Raw genomic sequence first — 27,282 nt, forward strand, 5'->3', positions numbered from 1 at the left:
ATGATCAAATCTTGAAATGATTAACAATTTCCTTTTTTCCACTTCTGCCGGTGGGGAACCAGAGGGCTAGAAGATTCAAAGAAATATAAATATATATATATATATATATATATATATATATATATATATATATATATATATATATATATATATATATATATATATATATATATATATAATATTCATAGAAAATCAATGTGCAATGCTACTGAATTATTATAATCTGGCTATTGGTTTGACTTGAGTTAGAATTAGATTTCTTACTTTGCTTCACATAATGGGATGGGCGTTACTAGAGAAAATGTGACCTAATAAAATGTTATTTGCCCATTCAAAAAGTAGAACACAGAAACAATACTAGAATGGGAAAAAAAACGAATTGTGTTCTTTTCTTTTATTGATTATTTCTGAGCCATAGCAACTTTGCTAAAATAGCTGGCCTACTCCATGCTTTCATCGAACACTTGTACACACATTGAAAGTTAACATAAAATCAAGTAATTAAGACAACAATGCATTCACAATATTGCCATAAAGAATTGCTTTTCAAGTGGTGTCCTGGGAACTCATCAGGCTCCTGAGATAGAGGGAGTAGAGGTTCCTTCTGTATTTGAGTGTCTTGTTCCGCCCACATTCTGCCACAGGAGAAACCTTGAATTCCAGGGAAAAGCTTGTACAGGACCTGTGTTCCCAAGAGAGATAAGGAGAACATCAGGAGTTGCACCTCATACACTTTGGGCCAGGACCCCATACCTGGGCTGTAGGAGTTTCTTCAATGCCAATGGACGCCTCCTGACAACAACGCCCAATAACAATCACTTGTCCTAAAAACACCTTGAGGACCACCTAATTACAAGCTTGTATTCTCTACAATCGATAAGACCACATCTGTTAAGATATCATGCGATGATAGTAGTACTTGGGGGCATATGCTATACTAGATTCATGCATTGATGTATTGTGCCTAAATACTGAATGTTTAATGCAGATTGAATTGTCATTTGTCAACATTCTCACAAAACCTCCCTTTTCCACCAAATTACAGAAAATGCAGGCAGACTAAGTGGGAAGAAGAAAGGATCTTCCTTCCAGACAGTGTCTGCACTTTTCAGGGTAAATATCCATGCTAAACATTTGTTTCGCTTTGATTTATATTCTTATTGTTTTGCCGTGTACTCATATCTTGATTTTTTTAGGAAAACCTGAACAAATTGATGACAAATTTGAGAATAACTCGACCACATTTTGTTCGCTGTTTGATTCCCAATGAGACCAAAACCCCAGGTAAAACACTCTAGAAATGCCTGCATTTTTGTGTTTTGTTTAGCTGTATTACACTTGACATTAATTTCATGTAACATTTCCATATTTCAGGAGCCATGGACAACTATCTTGTTATGCACCAGTTACGTTGCAATGGTGTTTTGGAAGGCATAAGAATATGCCGGAAGGGATTCCCTAGCAGAATCCTCTATGGAGATTTCAAACAAAGGTACTCCTTCTTGTGGGCAGAGAGAAAGATTTTTTTATTTTATTCTATTTTGAATAAAAAATAAATAGTGCATTATAAACAAAAGAACTAATTGATTACCTTAAAAAAAACGAAGGTCATTAATTACAAATGTATCTAGCGACCCCATGCACCAGTCCGTCTGTATACGCCACGTTTTAAAGAAGGGGCTTGTGATGCTTCAGATTTCCCATATGTCTCATTTTTCCACCTTGAGACCATGGGGCAGATTTTCTAAAAACAGTGCCTCGCAGCACAGTACCCAAAGTTGCTCACATGCTTTTGTGCTAGTGGGAGAGAGCAGCACAGGGTCATATAGACTAAGGGCTATATATAGATCTCGATGGATGGAATACTCTGTCACAAACGTGACGGATATCCCGTCCGATATATTATGATCTCCATAGGATATAATGTATTCCCCTCCGCCAAGATCTAAATCAGGCTGTAAGTCATGGTCCTGATACTTTCTTTCCCAATGCTGGTGCACTAACAGGCTGCCTTGTGCCACTTAAACACCTTTGCACATAATGCAAAAGTGTGTGTGGTGCCTAGAAAATATTTTGTACTGGAAGAGCACCCTATAGTAAATACTATGCGCAGACATTTTTTAACGTTTTCACACATTGAATGTGTGCTGTACCATACAACACACATGCATGCATGGAATATTAGGAGAAAATAAATGATTTCTCCTACTTAGTGCCTACCTTAAGTAGGCATTATTTTAGGTGCAAAGCGCTGTCTAACAGTTGTATTGGATGGGCTTTGACCATATACCATGGGTGGTAATGCGGTAACACCACAGTGCCACCCCTGGGATGCCCTCTTCGCTCACAGTAGTGCAAAGCATTTTACTTTAAGAACTTTGTATTGGAAAGTAAATACTTTATCAAAACTTTGTATTGGTTTGTGTAATTTTTGTGCAAAGTGTTGCTAACGCTGCCCCATTATTGCTAACGCTGCCCCATTATTCCACAGATTTGACGTACTGTTGGCAGTGTAAGCTTGCCACAGGGGAGCTAAACTGGCAATGGGAGTCATAATTATTTCAACAATTTCTATACAGCACATAATATTAAATAATGGAATTAATTATTCAGATGATCAGATGGAAAAAGACTCCTCTTTATAATCATAATTTGAAAAGGCAATATGTATTGAAAAAAAAAATACATGCATTTTACAAAATGATGTTTTACTGATTCACTAAATGTAAATATCTGTATTTTGAATTGGATTTTAACTGATTTGGCTGAAAAATAACACTTTCGTTTTACGCTTGGATATAACAGGTACAAAGTGTTAAACCCTACTGCCATCCCTGATAAAAAGTTTATTGACAGCAGGAAGGCGTGTGAAAAGCTCCTGAGATCCATTGACATCGACCACACTCAGTATAAATTTGGCCATACAAAGGCAAGTGTTACCTATGATGCCGATTTTCCGGTCAGCAGTTTACTTTGCATGGCTTTTAGTTTGATAGCTTAAAAACATAATTTGTATCATTTTTTAGAGCGTGACCAAGATCAATTGCATTATTTAAACACCCATTAAACAACATTTTTACTTTTGTACTGTGAAACTGGTTTGCCAGTTTCCTCTCCCATGAACACACACACACAAAGAAACACCCCCCAACCACCATATTCACCCCAACACACACGGACTGCAGGGTCAATTACAATGCAAGCATTGCAGATTTTTCTGTTGATTAAGTTCCACTGTTTTCAGCATCAATATGAGCAGCGGGCCGTGTAGGTAAGAGCGGTGCAGCGGTGGGGCCAGTTGTGGGAGGATTTTGACATACGTCGTCTGTCGAAATCCCCACCCAACCAGCCCCACCGTCCCACCGCTCTTACCTGCACGGGCCGCGGCTGATCAATAAGCATTACATTAAGCTGTGAGCCCAAGCTACCCTCTAACTCACAGAACTTTTACCGCCAATGGAGAAGCGGTGCTCCAAGCAGCAATTCCATAAGCATACCCAACATGAACAGTAAACATGCAGCAAACAAGTCTTTGCAACACCGAGGAACAGGTGCAAAGCTGAAGCAGCAGTGCATCTCTGACCACACCCATTTCTATTAAGGCCCAGCACAGCAGAAAATCATCTCAAGCAGCCAAGGTGTTAAATGCCAGGGTCCACATGCTGTAGTCGTTATGACTTCATTATCCAGGTTAACATCATTCCTGAGTCAGACTAGAATCCTGTCTATGCAGTATAAGTAAAGTAAAAAGGACAGACGTAGCTCAGCCAGAGGGCACTCCAATGCCTGGGATGCACTTTAGCCATGTCCACTCGGGTACAACACAGGGTTCAGACGTACTTAGTGCACCTTGTTATAGATGTCTCTGGTACAGAAATCTAAGGCTATGACTAAGGTAGAGTGATAGAAAAATTATGTAATATTAAACAATATATGTTTAACAATGTATGTTCAGCAAGGGCTAGCTGAAGCCATCTGCAATACCGTAGTATGTGCATTAGTGGCTGCAGTGACTCTAAGGTAGAGGAGCATATGCTTGAGCATGGTATTATGTGATAATAGGTGAGTAAAGCTCTAGGGCACTCTGGCTCACTCCTTCACTATATCATTATGGGAAGATTTAATGGAAAAAGAGAGATATAAGTCCAGTTCCTATTTCAAAACGGCCACGACGGTAGGGGCACCAAATACTTTTGAAGGTCCCAGGCTGCTGTCTGTTCCGTTCAGCTCTTCAATGCTCCTTCAATACTCCTTCTGTGTTCTTTGAGGGTTTATAAACCCTACCAAAACTCCTAGTTATGGCTCCATCTCTAGCTCAACAACCCAACCCAACAGCACCACAGCACCACAGACCCAGGGAGCCAAGGGGCTCCACTGTCAGCGTACGCTGCACATAAGGCAGCATCTCTCCCACAAGTGTGGTCACAGGCACCCCTTGCTGCTTTTAAGAGTGCAGCCTGGACAACAGCAGCCTCTAGCACACCAAGAGGGCCACGAGGGTGCAGGGTCTATGAGGAACATAAGGCACAGATTTGGATCGATTAAGTCAATTCACTCGTACTCTCCCACCACACTACATGCCATAAGCTCACTGCCCCAGACTCTGGATCCTTCTCTGGCGCTCTGGCGTTCTTGTCAGTCATATGTCTCATCAGTGCAATCTCTGTGTGTGACACAACCTTCACCCAGACTAGTCCAGAAGACTTGTACCCAGAGAGTCCTGTTGAACAGAGACCTTACCTTCACATTCCAAGTAAATGCAGTTATCAAGAATGCATCCTAGCAAATTAATTATGGTTCTTGCAGTGGTCTACTGGTTTCACTACAATTCATTCTAACTATATTTTACCAGATTTTAAAGATCTCAGAACCATGCAGCTTGGCTCAATTTTCAGCATGACTTTTCAAGACAACATCATCAACATCTTCAAACGACTACATTGGCAGATCACTAGATGGAAAATCCCAAAATGAAGCGGTCTGTCTAATATTTTGCTAAAAGACAGCAAACTATAGAGGCCTTCGCTAACTCCCAGTACAGGAAAGAATCAAATGCATGATACTGTAGATTTCTTACACATGCGCTAAAGGATCTGCCCCAACATACCTTAAAGCCATGATAAAGAAATTCCAACTATTTCAACTGTCTCCACCTACAAAATCCTCCTAGAAATACCGAGATCAATAGACAAGGTTTGCAGTGCTGGCACTCTCCATTTGGAATGAACTTCCATCAGTGATGCACACCACCTCTTCCCTCATGCTCCTCTCAAGTAAACTCGAAGCACACCTATTCCAAGCCTAGCTCTGTTGTTGGCTATCACAATAACCATATTAATCTTCACTTTTTAACTCTAATAATATACAATACACTAATGTAGATCTCAGACAATTACTTTTATTTTGTGTGCTATTGTTTAGTTTCTCAATGTGTTCAGATAGGTAGCTGTTATATACAACGGCTGTCTTTGTGCACTAGCAGTGTACAAATAAACATACACATAACTATGTTTATAATCAGTGGGAACAATGCTCTGCTCAAGTTGGCTGATTCTTTTTCAGGTGTTTTTTAAGGCAGGTCTGCTTGGCCTTCTTGAAGAAATGAGAGATGAAAGGCTGACTCAACTGATAACTCATACCCAGGCATTTGCCCGAGGTTTCCTAGCGAGAGAAGAGTTCAAAAATATGGTAGAAAGAAGGTAAGTCTCAAACTGAGAACTAGTGATGAGATAAAATATGACATGACTTGTTCAGCTACTCTGTATGACAATGAAGTTAAAACTACAGGTTGTTCTACATTAGTTTGCATCAACATAAAAAATAAATGCATTTTATAGAGATTGGCTTCATGATAAAAGCCTCTTGATGGTACCCCATCACATCCCTTTCCCACTTATTTTCTCCCCTTTAATACATTTTAAAATTGACTTTGAGATCAGAACAGTTATTCAGCTGAGTAAATCATGCAGTCATCTTTTAGTGATGCTTTGCTGTCTTTCTGCTAACCCATGATCCATTTACCCATTCCCTGACATAAGATGTATATTAGATCTAACAATGTTGTTGTCCGATGATTTGCTGAGTGTGCACAAGGACATTTCATTAACCTTCAGTGACTCTCCATGATATTGACCCACATTGGGTCTTGTGGGTCTGGCAGGAAAACATGTCAGTGGCATGACTTTAATTAACAGGAGGTACTTCAGTGAAATCTATGCTTGTATTAAATGTTTTGGGGTGTAAGGTTAATGTCTCATCTTTCCATAAGAGGCAATGTTCAGGATATGCAGGTACTGTCCTTGTGGCAGTATGTGGTCATGGATCATGAATGCTGGTATCAGCATGATGCTAAGTAACATCATAGTGAGCTTAAACAGAAAATGTGCATCACATGAGATGCTCTAATATGAGTAGGAAAGAGAAATGCTAATGTGTATGCCAAGTACTGAATATTACTTTCTGTATGTTAGAAAATGGATATGTTAGTATGAAGACAGCCTATATTTTAAGATTAGGGCACACTTCTCAAGCTTTACCTGGCAGAATTGAGTCTAGTTTTGATTTAAAGTTAAACACTGGCAAAAAAAGAAAACTATTTGTCATACCAAACGCTTTGTCAACTTTCTCACACATTAAATGGATGCAAACCTCTCTCATAGAGACGCGATTGTCACCATTAAGTACAATTTGCGCTCGTTCATGAATGTGAAACACTGGCCATGGATGAAGCTGTTCTTCAAGATCAAACCTCTGCTGAAAAGTGCAGAAACAGAGAAGGAGCTACAGAACCTCAAAGAAGCGCTGGAGAAAGTGCAGAAAGAGCTAGCCAAATCAGAAGTGAGACGGAAGGAAATAGAAGAAACCATGGTGTCTCTGATGAAAGAGAAGAATGACCTCCTCCTTCAAATGAACTCTGTAAGTCAAATACCTTAACAATCTAATCATTGATTATTACCAGCAGATTGTGTCAATCTTACTCATCAAAAATCATCCAATAAAGCATGTTTAACAACTCAAAGTGATAGAGGTGCGGTGTTAATGGGTAGATATTACTTAGTACATAAAAAAGTCTGTTTTTAGCACAAAAAAAACAGTTTCCAGGCTGCTGAAACTGAAAAGAGAACAGAAATATTTTGGGGTGAGAACATTTATAGTCTGCATTATTTACATATTTTGAAAAGTGAACAGAAATAGTTAGGGTTGAGAAAAATTCGTTTCTTAATTATTTATGAATTTTGTATGCAATTTGTGATCTGCTGTGTGTCAGTCTTTGTGTCCAGCACGTAGATGTATTAAAAAGGTGGCGGAACAATTGCTTTACAGTAATAAGCATTGACTAGGGTAGATGAATTATAATACTAGTTGCTTGACATCAATGATTATATTGAGCCCGTTCTAGAATGACTCGGAGTGAATCTGTGCCCAGAAAGGCAAAGCCACAGGATACGTAACAGTCTTCTCCCTATCTCAACATTGTGTAAGTGGGACATTAAAAATATTTTTGATCCATGATTGTAGGAAAATACCAAAAAAATAAGTTTTGTGCTGCTTTAAACCCATTCTGCGGACTTTGTAATGGATGTACAAGGACTGATTCAGAGTTTGGCAAGCAGGGTACTCCATCGCAATCCCTGCCTGCCATACCCCAGTCTTCCCGCCTTATTCAGAAATGGGTGGATCTTAAGCCTGACAGAGTAAGGGTTGTCAGAGGAAGGGTGTTACACCTGCCAGTGAGGGCCAGGAAAGAACATAAAATGATCCCACACCCCAGGAGGAAACCACCAGCGTGTGGTGCCATTTGTTTACTTTTATTGTTGTTTTTCAAAAACAAATTCTTACTTTGGAAGTTTGTTTTCGAAAATCAAGAAATCTTTGAAAAGTTTGATGTCCCACCATCACAACTGATGGACCCATCCATCAAATGTTTTCCTCATTGACAGCAACATCGATAATAGTGGCCCCATTCTATGTAGAGAGATGCCCGTGGGCCAGCAGACCGCTCTAAATGTCTTGTGTAGAGGTCCCTTGGGATTGCAAAGCTAATGTCCTCTTCCATCCCAGCGAAGTAAACTCTGTAATCCAAACTCTAAATCAGACCCTTAGTCTGTAGTATTGTGGGAAACAGCCTTTATACCATGGTTTGAACCGTGCTGTGCCTTAACAACGTGATCCAAATATTAGATTTGTCTTTACAACACATTCCTTTACCCCGCAAGTCATTATAATGACTTGCCTTAAGGGAAGCGTTGTTAGATTATTGTCGGACTTTAAATCCATCACTTTCCCATCTGTTGCACAGACTGTACACAGTAACGTAAGGATGAGGGCGGGGCCGCAGCCGGGAGCAGAGACGCGGAGGGCTGCAGGCGAACTTACCATACTCCATGCCAGCTGCCCTCCGGCGATTTGGGGTGAGCTTTGTTAAGAAAACAGGCGAGTTGCGGCTCTGATCTCAGCACGGTTCCCAGTAAGTGCGATTTCAGCAGAGGCGAGTGCGGCCACCGTCAGACTGGTGGGTGCATAGGCGGCCGGGTTAGTTCCGGGTGCAGCCTGCATCCACCTGCAGTGCCCCACGCAGCCCAACTCCCCCCGCAATATCTCCTATGCCTATGGCCACAGCTACCTCTGCTAGCCCTTGCGACCCCCTTGCCACCTCTGTCGCTCTTGTTATCAGAGTGACAGAGTGATCAGACCCTCACCGCCAAGCAGCCAGCCAAGCCAAGCAGCCAGCTTCAGAGGCAGCCCGTGAAGGAGGGGAGGCACAGGAAGCCGAGGCTACCCTCCCTGTGATCCAGGTTGGGTCCACTCCGACTGATACAATGTCATCTCACGAGTTTCTACACCCTGTCAAGTCAAGTCAAGGATTGACTCTTAGAGCGCGAGAGCGAGCCTAATCACCTCTTCTGCTCAGCATAACGCCAGCAACACATGCAACACCAGTACTGGATCGGCAACGCAGAGTACCTAAAAAGCTCAGGCTGACCCCACGTATTCCACAGCTTCCCGGAGCAATAAAGGGCAAAAAGGACAATAATAAATACATTAAAAAAGGGCTTTCTACTAAGTGTGAGGAATAAAGACTAAGCATGGTCAAAAAGAGATGCCAGGACAAAAGCGTCCCCAAAAAAAGACAAACAGATTACATGTGCAAAATTCTGGACACAGCCGTAGGCCCCGGAGAAGGGGGGCAGGACAGGCCACTACCAGAACTTTTAGACACTAGCCATACCCAGCTACAATGCCATCCCACAATGGAACAGACAACAGGAACTGACAACTTACAGAATAAGCGCCCATGTAAGGATGCATCACCAGATACATCAGAATTACCCCGGTGCTCCCTCCCAGGGGGCAAAATTCAAAGCTACTTCCAAAAAATCATACACCAACAATACCTAACCCTAACACCAATCCCAAACCTACTTTACCCGGAAACCATGTGAAGGGCAAATATTTTGTGACCAGGCGCTTCCAATCTTTACATGGGTCAGTTTCACTGAGCCCAGAGCCGTTCCAACTCGTGGAGGGAGCCCTAAGGTGATCAAACTCTCACCAAACTTTCTATCAAATCCGCGGGCTACAAAGGTCTGTGGGGAAAACTAATTGCATTATTACAACAGCGCAAATCTACACAAACCACCCAGCACAGGGTGCTGTCAGTCAAGTAAAACCGGCAGAGTCCCCCGGGGCTTATTTCTCAAAAGGGGAGCAAAGTTTTTGGAACACACTAGATATTGCCCAGGGGCCCCTATCACTGGAATTCTTATCCACCCTAGAAACCAAAATAGATGCACAAATGAAAGTGTCCCAAGCTCAAAGTCATTGTCAGCGAACACACGAGCCACAAACAGCGAGCTTCACCCAATACCTCAACAGCACGAAGAGAGCTACGTACAAGCCTCCCAGTCTAGTCCGTCAGCCGCTATTCAAGGGTTCTCTTCTCCTTTTATAAACAAGACACAATAGCCAAAGCCGTACTGTGGCAGTCACAAAAATAGGAGCTCCAGATTGACCTCATACAATCGAAAGCAACAAGCTTAGTGGGCGTAGGGAACAGGCTCACCTCATTAGAATTCAAACTTGACCAGACGGGAGCAGGCCAATCTTGCTCTTGCACCCAATTAATGGACAAACTGATTTCACATCCTGAAATCCTATGGGCCTTACTAGACAACGTTAATAATAACAATTCACCAACAAGTAAATAAAAGAAAAGGGAGTGGTTACGGCTAGACCCTCAGCAGCACTACAGCTGACAGATTTTCGCGCGGCTACAGATCTCCGCTCCACGGAAAACTTAAATGTTCCTACCAATTTACAGCCATCCGCAAGCTCCACTCAGCTAGTCTTCATTGCCCATGCCTCTGAAGAACCTGCCCTCAGTCCCCAGCAAGTGTCTAATGCTCCTGTTGCAGGGGTGCCTCCAAACTCTCCAAAAAGCAGCACCTACAAAACAGATACCAGGGGGCCGTAAGCTCTGGCCTAGGCCTAAGACAAAACACTACCAAAGATGAAGAAAAGCTGGTTAATTTCTTTACAATCTTTAACAAGAGATTCAAACCAGGCATCAGATCTAATCTTATCAACTCAGACGAAAAGGAAACAATGGTCGGCAACCAGGGAAAGGAACCGCCTCCCACACCAGGAGTCACTCAGAGCCAGCAAAGATCTCCAAACAACAACGACTTAGCTCACGGCATGCCAAGCGACACACTATTCTCTTAACCCTTATTAACAGCCTCGACTGGATCCATGGCAGAAAACTCTTATCCAGGGCCGGCTCAGGAAACTTTTCAACCGATGAGTGCACACACTCCCTCTCAAGTCGGGAGCAAAGCGCAGGTCTAAAAAAATTTCCTGCCTCCCCTCTAGAAGTGACACACTGGCCCCTTCAAATGGGGTTGCCACCAACCCTGTTCAGACTCCCGCATCTGTTCGCAAATCGCAGACGATTATTCAAATCGAACTGCCTTGGGGAACTCAAATGATCAACATGGCCGAATCCACGAGGGACGACAACCACTCCAGGACCTCACATGAAGTCCCAGCCCACCTCAATCCAGAAAATACTCAAGATTCCACAAGAAATTGCAGCCCCCTGCTCCACAAACAAGGGTGGTCTGGCCAAAAACGTGAGCCGAGGACTCCAGCTCCAAGAGATAATAAGGATGTTGGCCCGCAAGAACTTGAAACCAGTGCACTTCAAAAACTTCAACCCAGAGAATCCTCTCACCCCCGTCCCAACAGAGATTGGCAAATAACAGGGCAGAAAATATCTAGGCTGGACTAATATTTATCCTTCACTACCCTTCCAGCGGCCCTGCAGACATTCGGAATGGAGGGAACCTGCTAAAACTACTTCATCACATATTGTCACTGTCACACCTAACCACAGCGGAACTACTCAGTAAAATTTGCCTCCATCCCTGGTACAAGGGCCCTCAAATCACACAATGGGACTTAACAACAACAACCGATGCCATACTAATAGATGGCTCAACCTTTGACAAATGGGGCAAAAAACTATCGCCCACCCGCACACAGAAATATCCACAAATTTTAATTGAGATCCCCCTGAGACGATGCACACTGAAGGGAGCTTGGGGCACAACCCATGACTGGTTATTAAGCTCATCGCTGACTACCAACCCCTTAACAGTCCTCTGTGGTGAAAAGGAGCAGATAATCAGATGGCAAGCCGTAGCCAAGAACCACAAGGGGATATTTCTGCACCTAAATCCTAGGGGAAAAAAGCCCCAGTATGACCCCAAGCCCATGGGAACCCCCAGCCAGGCCGATCACCTTACCCACCAAGATCTCGAATTTGGCTTCAAAAGATCATCTCTCCATCCTCTCCTGGAACGTGAATGGGCAGGCCTCAACACTTTGCTCCAATCAGGGAGTGAATTTTTACACAGGTACAACATTATTTGCATGCAGGAGACGTGAGCACTGACCCCCACAGCAATCTATGAATTCACGAAGTCTTCCAAACGGCAACGCAAACAAGTCTATTTGGTTGGCCCTCGGGGGGCCTCTTTATCTATCTGAAACAAACAGTTAAAGCTACAATCTCTTTACCCACGCAGTACCAGAAGAACGTACAAACGTTATCCATCGAAGGCCTGAAAAGTGGCCAGTAGTTCTTCCCCTTCATCCTTATAAACTGCTATTTAAAATCACATAAAATATCAGAAGCACGTACTATGGGGGCCCTGTGTTCGCACATAAAGGCAATTATTGAAACCTATCCCCTACGCAAAATTGTGCTGGTAAGGTACTTCAACACCAAACACTTGAGCCTTTGTCACAACCCCACTAAGAGGAATAACGAACAAAAGCAATTCAACAACTTACCACATTTGATCTGAAATCAGCAGACTGGACTCCATCTGTCACTCACCCTACATTTAAGAACATCTCGACAATTGATTATATCTTCATGTCAAGTGGCTTAATCAACCATCTACAGAGCTTTAACATTGTAAATCGCACAGACAGTGATCACAACACTCTAGTTGCAGGCTTATATTTAAATGACCAGATAGCAGATCCAGGCCAAGACCATGGCCATTCGATGAGAAACAAACTTATGTTGCTGGTCAAAAGAATCAAGTGGCACCCGTTCCACTCGCCCAAGGTCTCCAACTGGCTTGATGACCTGAGAATCTGTCACCAGGACCAAGCGGGGAACTTCCTTCTAACATATTGGTACCAGTTGTCCAGAGTTGGGAGTCTCCCTCCATAAGACCAGAGAGGGGGCAACTGTTACACCAGGATCAAAGTGGCCCTGTAAAGAGGATTCAACACTTAACAAGTTTCCCAAACAAACCGCTGGCATTACGGTGCATTACACTCACGCGAAGGAATCTGAGGAAGAAAACCTGCCAGCTCAAATGAAACGCAACACCTGGAAATCTTCTGGCAGTAAAAGAAGCAAGGAAGGCTAGCAAAAAAACGTTTGGACCTTGAAACATGCCCAACAAGAGAAGGAATGGCACAAGATCTTTTTCATGCTCAAAGAAGGATCCCTAGTTAGATTCTGGCAATACATGAACTCCTTAAAATCCCTTGGACCTCCGAAATCAAATGCAGTCTGGCAGCAGCATGGGAGAACCATGTGAGAAGCCAGTTTTTGTTCCACCAACACACAGGTACCACGGCTTATGTCTAATCGGATACAGAAGATTTACAAACACCGTTCCAACCAAGGGAAATGACAAGACTAATAATATTATGCCCAATTCACAAAAACGGAGACCATCTAAACCCTCAGAACTATCGCCTAATAGCACTATTAGAATTGGAAATTAAATCATACACCCATATCCTTTTTGAAAAACTGGAAACCTGGGCCGAAGATAATGAGCTGCTTCCCTTCTTTCAAACTAGCTTTCGTGGAAGAGCCGCCACAACGGATAACATAATCCCTCTATCTGCCCTCTGTTACCAAGCTACTCATCCTCAGCTTTCCTTATCCAGCTGATTGACTCATATATGGTAAACATACCGAAGGCCTACCTTGCCATCCTGTAGAACCCCAAAGTCAGAAGAGAGATCATGTACATGCGTCTGCTGGTATTGCCAATTACAGACTTTAGCCAAGCATGAGCAAACCAAAGCACAGGAGGGGCATGCTGTCTCTGCAACTATAAGCAAGTGTCTTGGCTACACCCCTTGTGCTGCTGGCCATCCCTAGCAACCAAAAGGAGGATCCTTCTTAGACAATTATGCCTAAGTGAAAAAGCAAACAGCTGCCTCAAGGCTTCTGCTATATGCTTTACACAAAGAGAACCCAACATTTTGGCCTGCTGTGGAAGATGTGTACAAACAATCAGGAAAGCCATCTATCCCCACCCTGCATCTGCACCTAGCCCAGGAACAGTTCAAACGCTGATCCCGGATTTCTTCAAACTAAGGTCCTCGAAAGAGAATGGACCAAGCCTTCGAAGCATCAATTGAGCCTAAAGCTCCCTCACACCTTACTGGTCGCAGTCACAGGACAAACAAAATGACGAGTCCATGGTTATGTGTCACCAACTGGCTCACAACAGTCGTACGTGATTAGACACAAATCTGGCTTACCAGGTCATGAATTAGCAATGTATTAGCACTTTACACAAGAAATATCTCAAAACGAGAGGTAGGGCATTAAAAGCAGCCCTGGCGCCCTGAACATTCTGGGTGGCGATAATTTCCCACGGGAGGGGCCACAGTGCAACAATCAAACTCAAATTTGAAAACAAGACCTGAGACGATTGCTGGCTCTCAAGAACCATATTTTAGCAACTTTTTTTATTCTACAAGAAAACGTTTTTCTTTTTAAATAGGTATTTCAATGGTTTTAGTTAGCTTATGCAAATAAACCTATTCATTCATTCATTCACAGACTGTAGTTGGAATGATAAATTATACTAGTCCAACTCCAAAGCTTTCCCTAAGACAAGTCATTATTAGGGAACACAATGTGAAGACTCAATCGTGGTTCAGACCACGTTGTAAAGGCATGGGTAAAAAATACCTGCATGGTTCCGACATACAACCAAAGAGTGTATGTGACTAGTGGCTCAGTCAGATAATGCATCCAATGCAGGGATCTGTCTTCAACTATGTAGTCGTAGGTTTGAATTCTATCAGGTCTCACCAGCCTTTCTTCTTTTTGCGGTATATAACATTACCACCATTGAGGGACTATCAATTAATATGTTATCAATAAAAAGTGGTTGGTTTGTGGGTGAAGAAACAATTTACGAATACAGATTGTAATGGTATATTCGTCATTGTGCCAATAATAAGATCATCAACTCAATTGTGGGCACTCAGGGGAGGGGGAAAGAGGAGCAGCGGAGTTTAGCTCACACTGAGCCAGACGTGGAGCCGAGTTCGCAAACAAAAAAACCCACTAAATTGCAAATTATTTAGTGATTTTTAACTTTCAAACCACACCAACCAGACCGAGATTACAAAATTCATAACAAGACAAATTGGTATAAAGTCCACTATGAGTAAAATTTTAAAAATGCTGTGTTATTGAATGCATTGTTTAAATCACAACCTTCTCCATTGTACATTTCTAAAAGTCTTTTGGTCCCAAATTCAGGAAAAACAAATCTTATGTGATGCTGAAGAGAGATGTGAAGTGCTTATCAAAAGTAAGATTACGATGGAATCGAAGATGAAGGAGCTGGCTGAACATCTGGAAGATGAAGAAGAAATGAATGCAGAATTATTGTCAAAAAAGAGGAAGTTTGAGGATGCATGTGCCGAACTGAAGAAGGACATCGATGACTTAGAACTTACTCTGAGTAAAGTTGAGAAGGAAAAACATGCAACTGAAAACAAGGTAAGCAAAATTCAGTTAGGAATTTCAAAATGTAAATGGCTTCTATTTGGAAAACCCGTGGATGTTCATATTAGCTACTGGAAAGTAGCTTGATTGCTCATTTGAACAATGAATATATGGGTATTTATGATAAATAATAATGCGTTTATAATAATCGGGAAGTGGTTCATTTAGTTGATAAATAAAAGAGATGGGATGCAGGTAGAGAAAGACTGAAGAAACTATTTGACACAATCCTTGTTTAATTATATGCTGGTCAAATCCTGACCCTTCTCCATTTTTTTCATGCGAAGGAGATAGTGTACATAAAGGGTTGTCTACAATAAACTGTCTTCCATAATAAGGCACATTATGCAGTTTTTTTCTATAATGCCAAGTTATTTTGTTTACAAATACCTTTCAAAAAATACTTAAACCATTGAAATACTAATCAAATCAGCCGTTTAGAAAACGCATAATAGAACTGACAGATAGAATTCCATTTCAGGATGTTCACTTATCCCATTAGGGAAAGGATGCACTACAGAATAGTGAGAGTGAAAAATACATAAAAACAATTATGGCCGGGATGCCCGCCACCCCTTCCCAACACCAATTCCCCATGGGAGAAGACAGACACAGGTTTGAACTTTTGGAAGGCGGGGGGGAGTTACCCCCCCGGCCGTATTTATTAAAATATGAAACAAAATTTAAAACATTAAATAAAACGTTTCATAAATTATGTACAATTTTACTTTCATTACATTTTGATGAAGACATGTTCTTTGGCTAACCTTAACAGATCTCTAATACAAAGGTTTCCTAGCCGAGTCTAGCATCCTGAAAATGCATACATTTTAAACTAAAATTGTACATCCTAGCATTAAGGGCCAACGGCAAGGTCTTAACCGGTGTCAGATCCCTAGTACCAAAATCCCGCCCTCACGGTGTGAGTGGCGCATGCGCAGAGGACTTTACCCTCATTGCCAACTGTAACTTCCCTTGTCGTGGGGGCCCCCTTTCACTCGACGCCATCTTAAAGGTCGTCCGAGTTCCTGTGTGAGGTATCTGTAGTAAGTAAAGCTTGGACTCCCCCCATCCCCACACTCTCTTCCGCCCGAGCGGATATCCGGCCCCCGGGAAATTCGTAGGAGGGGCATCTAGCCGTCTCCCCCCTGGGAGGGGCCTATGGCCGTCTCCCCCTAGGCGACCCATCCTTAGTGGGTGCCGCCTCCCCGTGGAAGGGGCCAATGGCCGTCTACCCCCGGGCGCTCCCATCCATTCTGGGTGGCGCCCCCCTCTAGGGACCTTGAAATTACTGCTCACCGATCATGACCTTACCGCCTGACCAAAAAAAAAATACGACAGTTGTTTTACCTACTAAGGGAAGAAAATTCACCTAGCGTGACACAGCTTGATGATTCATCAACTTCTCATTTCTACAAAGGAAAAAAGGTCCTAAAGCACAAAACAATTACCTTACTTGATACATTCCTTTACTTTTCTACAAAGGAAGAAAGGCCTATACACATCTCTTAAATGCTGAAACAACTTGACTGCATCTCTTAAATACAATCTGAAATCATCAAGAAATCACTTTATTCAAAAAACATTGCAATAGGGGCTGGTGGGTGGGTCAAAATTGCCGGTTGTTCCGTCGAGGGCTCACGAGCGACGAGTGGTGCAGCCTTCAGAGCACAGGAACAAGAGGACGCTTCTTCGGATTCCCGCTCTATTTATCCGTCTGCGGGAGGGCGGGGATCCTCCTCAGGTACGCCCACTGGGCGCGGTCTTCCGTGCGGGTGTCTAGGACAACCCCTCCTGGGCGGAAAAGGGCGCGCCCCGGCTACGCCACTTTGGGCATACCAGCCGAGCCACGCCTCCCGCCCAAAATGGTTTCCCGGGGGGATCGGGGCACCCTTCCATACGTTCGGGGGGACCGAGTGGTCGCCCCTTTCCATATGGCCGGGATGCCCGCCACCCCATCCCAACACCAATTCCCCATGGGAGAAGACAGACACAGGTTTGAACTTTTGGAAGGCGGGGGGGAGTTACCCCCCCAGCCGTATTTATTAAAATATGAAACAAAATGTAAAACATTAAATAAAACGTTTCATAAATTATGTACAATTTTACTTTCATTACATTTTGATGAAGACATGTTCTTTGGCTAACTTTAACAGATCTCTAATACAAAGGTTTCCTAGCCGAGTCTAGCATCCTGAAAATGCATACATTTTAAACTAAAATTGTACATCCTAGCATTAAGGGCCAACGGCAAGGTCTTAACCGGTGTCAGATCCCTACTACCAAAATCCCGCCCTCACGGTGTGAGTGGCGCATGCGCAGAGGACTTTACCCTCATTGCCAACTGTAACTTCCCTTGTCGTGGGGGCCCCCTTTCACTCGACGCCATCTTAAAGGTCGTCCGAGTTCCCGTGTGAGGTATCTGTAGGAAGGACAGCGTGGACTCCCCCCCATCCCCACACTCTCTTCCGCCCGAGCGGATATCCGGCCCTTGGGAAATTCGTAGGAGGGGCATCTAGCCGTCTCCCCCCTGGGAGGGGCCTATGGCCGTCTCCCCCTAGGCGACCCATCCTTAGTGGGTGCCGCCTCCCCGTGGAAGGGGCCAATCGCTGCCTCCCCCCGGGCGCTCCCATCCATTCTGGGTGGCGCCCCCCTCTAGGGACCTTGAAATTACTGCTCACCGATCATGACCTTACCGCCACAGGCCGGATAGTTGACCGACTATCTGGACCCCCCACTCCTCCTAAAGGTCATGCTTCCTCAAACCCCTTAACAATGCTATGAAGTCTCCTATGAGTAAATCATTCCCCTCCCTGGACAGGTGAACCCCATCGTTCAGATACATGTGATCACCCCGAATACACCCGTGAGGAATGCTATGCAACTGCGCTGAGCGAAACAATTTCCCAATTTTATTGTTGACCCTCTTCACTGAATTGTTCAACGCTGACACTGAGAGACCCCCCCGCCAAATCTTCCTGGGGATCATGTGTGACCAGGCAATCGTGCACCCCGGGAGTTTCTTAGCCAACCAGCTAACTGCCGACAGGATGTGTTCCAATAACACTCGTCTTCCCAACTTCACTAAGTCATTGCCCCCCAGGTGTACTATGACTACAGATGGCGGTGACCTTTGCCGCCCTAAAAGACCCTCCAAAAATGATTGTAATTGGTCAAAACAGAGGCCGCCCTTCCCATGAAAGGTCACTCTGTACCCGTATTCACCAGATGCGTGGATCGCGTCACCTGCCTTGAATACGTCTCCGGCGCGCCTCACATATGAGTGGCCCACGACCCATACCACTCTCTCGCCAGTCGGTGATCCTCGACCACTGGTCTCCTGGTGTTGGGTCGACTCCCAAGTCCGCCCCGCGTGACAGGCTTGCGAAACTGCAATGAGAACAAAAGACAAGAAGCCTGAGTGCATGTCAATTGACTTCTACAACATGTGCAATCGCACATACCTTTTGAAGCAATTTGAGGACCAACGGCCCAGCTGTTTTACTTCCTCCGCGCTCTGACCCCGGGCCGTAGCATCAGTAGCAGCCCCTATCCTGAATGAGTGGGTCCCAAAATCGCACGGGTCCATGCCCGCGGCAGCGATTGTCAGTGCTAGCACCCTCTGAAACTGAAATCTCATCAGTGGGGTGCCATCATTGTGCCTAAGCAGGCTCCCCCCCCATGTCCCCGTCCTCTGTGCCAAGTATTCCTCTACACACTTTATCGGACAAGTGGGGGACCCTCGTGCGTGCTGCACGACAACACTATCTCCCATAGCTTCCTGGTCTGTCTTGGACCAGGCTATCGAGATCACCATCGAATCACCCCTTATTTGTACGTGATCCCTGTACAAGCCTCCCTCCATATCCTTCTTGTTCCTCGCCACTAGTTCGCCTACCCGCATAGCCCCATGGAATGCCAAGGCGAAGGCTGCCCGGAACAGAACTGCTTCGAAAGGAGAGGAGCACGTCTCATCCAGCTTTGCTAAAAGCAGAGACAATCTGTCTAAGCCAATCGGGCGCCTCGTATCTTGCTTGCGACCCTCGAGGCATTGCCAGCCGCGGAGTGCCTTCCTAACCAAAAAGGAACCCGTCGGGTCACTTATGCCGTGTAGCTGTGCCATGAACGAAATGGCCGCCCTATGTCTATTGGCCGTTGCCGCTGATCGGCCTTCTCTGTGCAGCGCTACCAGGAACCCCAGGAAGGATTCCTCTTGACCCCAGCTCTGTCTCCCTGTCGGACCCAAAAATGTGCAATAGGAACGAAACGCTCCTTCGTAAGCCTTCCTTGTCCTGGGAGTTAAGCTGGCTGCCACGAGGTCTTGTAATCCGGGGCACCGATTAGCCATAGCGCTTCGGGGAATGGTGCCGCCACTAGGCCCGCTGTGGGTAGATAGCCCCTGAAAGCCTGCATGTGTGAACGAGAGAGTGCATCCGCTGCATTATTCAGTACACCTGGTACATGTTTCGCCCTGAATTGTACATTCAATTTCATGCAACGCAAAACAATTTCTTTTAACTATCTCAAGATCCACTTGCAGCGGGCTGCCTGCTGATTAATGCACTCAACCACAGTCATATTGTCAGACCAAAACACAACTGATCGGTCCCTAAAGTCGTCTGGCCATGCCATCAGAGCAACCCAAATGGGAAATAGCTCCAAGAACCCAATGTTACCTGTTAGACCGCTGGAGTGCCACCACGCCGGCCATACTTGCGCCGACCATCGGTTACCAAAGATGGCGCCAAATCCCACGCTCCCAGCTGAATCGGTCCACAAACCTAGTTCATCCGATGATGCCGGTGGTTTGTTCCACACAACTCGACCGTTGAAGTCCGCCAGAAATGGCAACCAAATGCGCATATCCTGGCGAACCTCTGCCGACAGTCTCGTACGGTGGTGACCCTCCTTGAGGCCAACCATCGCTTGTGCAATGGAGCGGGAGAATGGGCGAGCCATCGGTATTACTCTCAAGGCAAAGTTCAGCTGACCCACTGTTTGTTGTAACTGGTGCAGGGTCACTTTCTCTCTGCCCAGGCATTGCGTTAAGGATGCCCTGAACTTGGCCACCTTCTCCATCGGCAACCGGAAGCATCCCTCCACTGAGTCGAGCTCAATTCCCAGAAACTCCAGTGAAGTAGATGGTACAACCGTCTTACCTGGTGCCAATGGGACTCCGAATTTCCGCATGAGGATGCAGAAGTCCTGCAGCGCCTGCGCACATTTCGTATTGCCGGCCGCTCCCAAGAACAGGAAGTCATCTAGATAGTGCCTATGCCCCGTGGCCTCAGTTAATGCCCACTCTAAAAAACAGCTGAACATTTCAAAATAGGCACAGGAAATGGAGCAACCCATAGGCATGCATTTATCCATGTAATAACTCCCCTGAAACGCAAAACCTAGCAAGCGCTGGTCCCGCGGGTGTACCGGAAGCAACCTGAATGCCGATTCGATGTCCGATTTCGTGATCAGTGCTCCGGGGCCCAGATGATTCAATATGGCAACGGCATCGTCGAACGATGCGTACCAAACCGAACAAATATCCGGGTTAATGGCTTCGTTCACCGAGGATCCCCTTGGGGCAGACAAGTTGTGAATGAGTCTAAACTCCCCCGGGTGTTTCTTTGGAACCAATACTAGCGATGAACACACAAAATCCGCCACCGGCGGGCATTGAAAAGGCCCCGCCATCCACCCCAAGCTGACCTCTTTGGAAATTTTCTTTGCTGCTACGCTTGGGTTATGTTGGACAGATAACTGATTTTTACAAAAGGAGTCCCCCCGAAAATCCCCCGCCGGGATGTTGAAGCCATATAGGAATCCATTCCTCAAAACCCCGGAGGATACATGATCAGGGTATTTGTTCAACCAAGGAGTCAGAGCCATGATGTCGACAGGTGTAGGCAAGTGGTTCCCAAGCATCACCTCACTCTTGCTTAGACCCCCCTTTTCCTCCCGTCCCGCTGTTCTTTGATCTACAGCTACTCTCTGGGTGTGAGGAGTTCCCACAGCCCGCACACGCATGCCTGAACCTACATGTTCCCTGGGGCCTGTTACAGTTGCCTCTATTGAAGCCCCAAGAAACCCCCCGCTTGCCGCCATTTCCGCCGGTCTTGGGTTGAAATTCCCCACCGGCGCCTGCTCGAAAGGGCAACGCAGGCTTTTGGCTAACTGACCCCGGCCCGCTCCCGCCCGGCGAGGACGTACCCGCCGCACCAGGCAAGAGCTGCTTGTGCCATGACACCGAGTCAAGGCAGTCCCAGGTCAACGTTGCATCAAACTCTTTCGCTTTTCGGAATTTCATGTCATATCCTTTCCACTCGTCCCCCCCATACATGGTATAAAAATCCATAATCCTATTCTGGTAACAAGACAACTCGGTCATTACTTCTGGCTTTCGTTCACCCATGACTGCCGTAAATATCGAAAAGGCCTTCACCCAGTTCGCTACGGTCTCATCGACCCTAAATTCCGCCATCTTGGCCTGCCACACACTGGGATGCCATAGATCTTTCTGGGATTTGGCATATTCCATCTCGCGATGGTCAGTTCACAATGAAAACATATTAACATATTTCTCCCCCCATATCATTTCCTTTGTGGCCGCTGGGATGTGCTGGGCCACCCTTTCCCGCCTTGAAGGTAATGAACCTTCCCCTGCCATTGGCAATGGTTGCTTACCGGGTTCAACCGTCGTGTCTGCTGCCTTTTCCCGGCTAACCGCTGGTACACCTGGCGCCACCTGAGGGGGAACAAAAGGAACATTCGCCGTCCCGGCTTCTCTCGACTGCCGTAACTGCTGGATTATTAATCTAGCCTCCTCGGCCACTGCCCCCCGCTTTCTTCTTGAGCCAGGGTAATACTGCCGCTAACTGAATGGCCAGTTCCGGGGGCATTTGATCATCATTAACCGGGGTGATTACCACAGGAATTGGCAAGCCTATATTCGGAACCGGTACAGGGATGTCCGCCGGCGTGATGGGGGTTGCTGGGGGTACCTCAGGAACTGGATCCTCCCCGGACACCGCCCTCCTCTTAATACGCTTCTCCCTACCCTCAGGGACCACTCCCGGCAAGGCCGGGCCTATTACCTTCTTAGGGCGGCCTGAGGGCTTGCTCTGGGCGGCTAACTGCTTTTTGACTTCGGCCAAACCTCGACCGATCAAATCAACTTTACTGAGTTTTCGGTCCATGATTGCCATTCGGTTCGACAAGGTGCGCAGTACCTTCTCCAGCTCGGAGCTCTTTCCCACTTTTTTGCCGGCCATAGCTTCGTTTACTCCGCTCAAGTCGATCAACGAGGTCCCGGATCCTTCGAACTCTCGATAACTGAAAGAGAAAAACAAGATTACAAGTTCTCAAAATTGCCGCTTGTTCCGTCGAGGGCTCACGAGCGACGAGTGGTGCAGGCTTCAGAGCACAGGAACAAGAGGACGCTTCTTCGGATTCCCGCTCTATTTATCCGTCTGCGGGAGGGCGGGGATCCTCCTCAGGTACGCCCACTGGGTGCGGTCTTCCGTGTGGGTGTCTAAGACAACCCCTCCTGGGCGGGAAAGGGCGCGCCCCGGCTACGCCACTTTGGGCATACCAGCCGAGCCACACCTCCCGCCCAATATGGTTTCCCGGGGGGATCGGGGCACCCTTCCATACGTTCGGGGGGACCGAGTGGTCGCCCCTTTCCATTTTAGCAGTTTTGGTACATGGAGATACAATCTTGATGCTGATATTGTGAATAGAGGGGCATAAACATGATGAACCAAGAATACTTTGAGGAAATGTACATGATGCACACATTTATTGGGTTACTGGTACACTGGGGTGTGAGCCCTGGTCAAGAAGCAACCACAGTTCTAGACAGGGTAAGGTACAAGCAAACCTCAAATTAACCTGTGCTCACCCCTTGGTAGCTTGGCACAAAGCAGTCTGGCTTAACTTAGAGGCAATGTGTAAAGTATTTGTGCGACACTTCAAACAATACAACAGTGACAACACCACAAAAAAGATCCCACAACAGGTTAGAAACTAGAGCTTAATTTAATGAATAAAACAAAGCCAAAATGACAAAAATGTAATCCGTAGAACTAGAGTTAATATTTTTTAAAGAATAAACTTAATAATAGCACCTAAAAATATAAAGTGACAAATGGGGGTTACTGGTCACACTGGAAAGGGTCAAAGTTAAAAGTTCAGGCAGACCACAATGGAGCATGGGTTGAAGATTAAACTCTCTAAAAGTTTACCTTGTCAAGTTTTGCATCGAAAGTCCTGTTCACGTGGAGAGGGTCGCTGGGAGCAAGGAGGCCCCATGGAAGGTGGTTGGCATGATGCATGTCATGGATAGGTGAGCTGGAGCTTTGCGTTGGCGGTCCTCCACGACAATCGATGCTAGCTGTGCAAAGAGATGAGCTGGCGGGGGCTTGCGATGATTTCTGGTACAATCGGTGTGGCTTCAGTGCGATCAGGCCTGTTCGCACTGCAAAGAGCCCAAAAGCTTGGCTTAGGAGCTAGCTGAGCCAGAGCAAAGGCCCAGGATTCGGGGGAACCACCTTGGGGTCAGGAAATTGCTGAAGATTAGGCTAGGAGCTGCTGAGGATCCTTTAATATTCCTAAAGCTCTAATCAGAAAGCCAGCAGACTTGCCCTTTGAGTCACTTTGGGGTCCTGGGTTTAAGATGGGCTGCAGTTCCAGTTCTTCTTCTCCAGGCAAGAGGACAGCAGGCAGAAGGCGAGCACAGCAGGGCAGTAGCTCCTTCAGGGTAGCAGTCCACCAGAGTGGCAATCCTTGTATCAGCACCGCAGTACTTCATTCTGGCAGAGTACCCACAGGTCCAAAAGTAAAATGAAGTGGTGGTGTCTGAGGTCCTTCTTTTATACACTGTTGTGCCTTTGAGGTAGAGAGACGCTTCTAGAGCATGGGTACTGACAAACTTTCTGTCAGGGCCAAAATTACAGTGTGGTTTGTGGCCGAAGGCCACACCAGTAGGGGTAGGGTCACTGGGGGGTTGGGTCAGTGGGGACGGGGCTAGAGTAAAAAAAATCAAACCCGTTTCAAAAACCTACACAATGTGACAATGCTGTTTTCAAAAGCTGATTTAACTACAAAGAGCACATTTTGATAATACATTTTTATTAGCAGACAATAGCAATCTTATGAGGCATTGCATAGCTTCATACACACTTTGACCTCAATTCTAACACAGTCTCTCGCTCAGTCAATCTCTCTCTCTCTCTCTCTCTCTCTCTCTCTCTCAGTCAGTCAGTCTCTCTCTCTCTCTCTCCCTCTCTCTCTCTGTCAGTTAGTCTCTCTCTCTCTCTGAGTCAGTCAGACTCTCTCTCTCTGTCAGTCAGTCTCTCTCACTCACTCAGTCTCTCTCTTAGTCAGTCTCTCTCAGCCACTCTCTCTATTTCTGTCAGTCTCTCTCTCTCCCTGTCAGTCAGTCTCTCTCACTCAGTCTCAGTCAGTCAGTCTCTCTGTCTCTCTCAGTCAGTCTCTCTTAGTCAGTCTCTCTCTCAGTCAGTCTTTCTCTCGGTCAGTCAGTCTGTCTCGCTCAATCGGTCAGTCTCTCTCTCTGTCAGTCTCTATCAGTCAGTCAGTCTCTCTCTCTCTCTCTCTCTCTCTGTCAGTCTCTCTCTCTCAGTCAGTCAGACTCTCGCTCTTATTCTCTCTCTGTCAGTCAGTCTCTTTCTCAGTCAGTCTCTCTCTCTTAGTCAGTCTCTCTCTGTGAGTCAGTCTCTCAGTCAGTCTCTCTCTCTCTCAGTCAGTCAGTCTCTCTCTAAGTCTCTCTCTCAGTTTCTCTCTCTCAGTCAGTCTCTCGCTCCCTCAGTCATTCAGTCAGTCTCTCTCTGACATTCAGTCAGTCTCTCACTGTCAGTCAGTCTCTCTATCTCTGTCAGTCAGTCTCTCTCTCAGTCAGTCAGTCTCCCTCTCTCTCTCTCTCTCAGTCTCTCTCTCAGTCAGTCACTCTCTCAGTCAGTCAGTATCAGTCTCTCAGTCAGTCTCTCTCACTACTCTCTTTCCACTCACTCGTCACTCTCTCTCTCTCCACTGTCTCTCCACTCTCTCTCTCTTTTCACTACAGCTACGTCCACCGATACTACCAAGTTGTGGAGCACCTAGACACCCCTTGGAGATCCCTCACCGCTGTGCACACTGTAAATCCGAAATAACTTCTAAATCCGGCAAAAACAGAGCTGAGGCAAAGGAATATTTAATGCCCCTACTAAATTGCAGGTCACTAGTAAAACACAGTATAGAGATCTCTCTGTTACTAGATGAACACTCTCCTGATGCTATTTTTCTAACTGAAACGTGGCTGAACCAAGACTCACAGCCGGACATAGCACAAGCCGTAATCCCAGGTTACCAGATAGTGCGAGCCGATCGACCACTAGGTAGAGGTGGCGGTCTCGCGATTATCTATAAAGAGAACTACGTTTGCCGTTGTTTAGCAGACAACATTGAGGATTGCGAAAATCTCTCCTTCTCCCTCGAGTTCTCCCCCAACTCCAGCTTCACTGGTATCCTCATTTATGGCCCCCCGGGTCCCATTGGACAATTCAATACCTCTCTCCTCACAGTGGCTTCACAGCTGGTTGTCTCCCCCTCTAACTTCTCCATTCTGGGAGATCTTAACATCCACTTTGACAACCTACTTGATCCCACGGCATCAGAGATACAATCAAACCTGGCGGCCATTCAACTGGAACAACTAGTTCCTTCAGCCACACATGAAAAGGGGCATCTTCTTGACCCAATTTTCAGCAATAGTGACCAGCTCAAAGTAGGCCCTATCAACAACCTCCCATGGTCTGACCACTTCCTGATACCTTTTACCTGGACCACGAACAGACCACCTCCCTCTCTATTTACTCCCAGGAAAACTCGAAACTGGTCAAAAATCCCTCTTGATAACTGGATGAAGACCCTCAGTAGCACCAGACCCTCCCTCTCTCATGATCCCGCCTCCAATAACGTCAAATACGAAGAGTGGCTAACAACCTCGCTGGACTCCAGTCTACCATCACGTCCTTCTAGATCCAAAAGACAAAGTAAATCAGCCCCGTGGTACTCAGAAGATCTCAGAAACCAGAAACGTCTATGCAAGAGACAAGAGAGGAAGTGGCACCTATCCTACAACCCAGCCGAAAAAACTATATACAGGGAAATGATTAGAAAGTACAAAATGACCATAAAAACATCGCAAGCAGCCTACTACACCGACAAAATAGCAGTGGCAAAATCAAAACCTAAAGAAATCTATCACATAGTTAATTCTCTGATAAAACCTCTCCCATCTGCCTCTGATAAGAACAGTTCATCTTCCAAATGCAACGACTTGGTGGAATTCTTTTTCCAAAAAGTGAACAAAATATACTCCTCCTTCTCAGACCCACTCACCGACCTCCCACCTCAATGCCGGGACTCTGCGCTGCACAGGGACTCTGAGCTTAAATCAGTTCCCTTGATTACTATGGAAACCCTAGAGAAGATAGCTCTACAAATAAAAACCGGCTCCCCATGTGACCCGGCCCCCCCAGGTTCACTGGTCCTACCTAGTAACATCATCCTCCCCACCCTTTTAGAACTGCTGAACTCCTCCATACTGAGTAACACAGTACCCGTCACCTGGAAGCATGCAATGTTACGGGCCCTCCTTAAGAAACCATCCCTTGATCCAGCCAACGCCAGTAACTACCGACCAATTTCCCAACTCCCATGGGTCTCTAAGATCCTGGAGAAGCACGTTAACACCACTCTAACGACATTCCTCGAGGACAACCATCTCCTTGATGCTTCCCAGACAGGCTTTCGCCCTAAACATGGGACAGAGACCGCCCTACTGGCGGTTACCGAGGAAGCAAGACGGATCTTGGATCGAGGGGGATCAGTGGCAGTGATCCTCCTCGATCTGAGTGCAGCGTTTGATACGGTGC

At 45.8% G+C, this 27,282-nt stretch overlaps 1 protein-coding gene across 2 annotated transcripts in view; it reads left to right on the top strand.

The window, feature by feature from the left end:
* LOC147701928 (myosin-1-like) overlaps positions 1 to 27,282 on the top strand; it is a 253,534-nt gene that overhangs the window by 125,368 nt on the left and 100,884 nt on the right. For both annotated transcript variants that reach the window (XM_086930553.1, XM_086930554.1), the window contains 7 exons: positions 1,046 to 1,113; positions 1,197 to 1,284; positions 1,375 to 1,492; positions 2,806 to 2,929; positions 5,563 to 5,699; positions 6,660 to 6,915; positions 15,101 to 15,343. In XM_086930553.1, coding sequence (XP_086786679.1) covers positions 1,046 to 1,113; positions 1,197 to 1,284; positions 1,375 to 1,492; positions 2,806 to 2,929; positions 5,563 to 5,699; positions 6,660 to 6,915; positions 15,101 to 15,343 — 1,034 coding nt within the window. The remainder of the gene's footprint in view (positions 1 to 1,045; positions 1,114 to 1,196; positions 1,285 to 1,374; positions 1,493 to 2,805; positions 2,930 to 5,562; positions 5,700 to 6,659; positions 6,916 to 15,100; positions 15,344 to 27,282) is intronic.

This window comes from Lissotriton vulgaris, chromosome 7 (assembly GCF_964263255.1).
Source record: "Lissotriton vulgaris chromosome 7, aLisVul1.2, whole genome shotgun sequence".
Taxonomy (NCBI): domain Eukaryota; kingdom Metazoa; phylum Chordata; class Amphibia; order Caudata; family Salamandridae; genus Lissotriton; species Lissotriton vulgaris.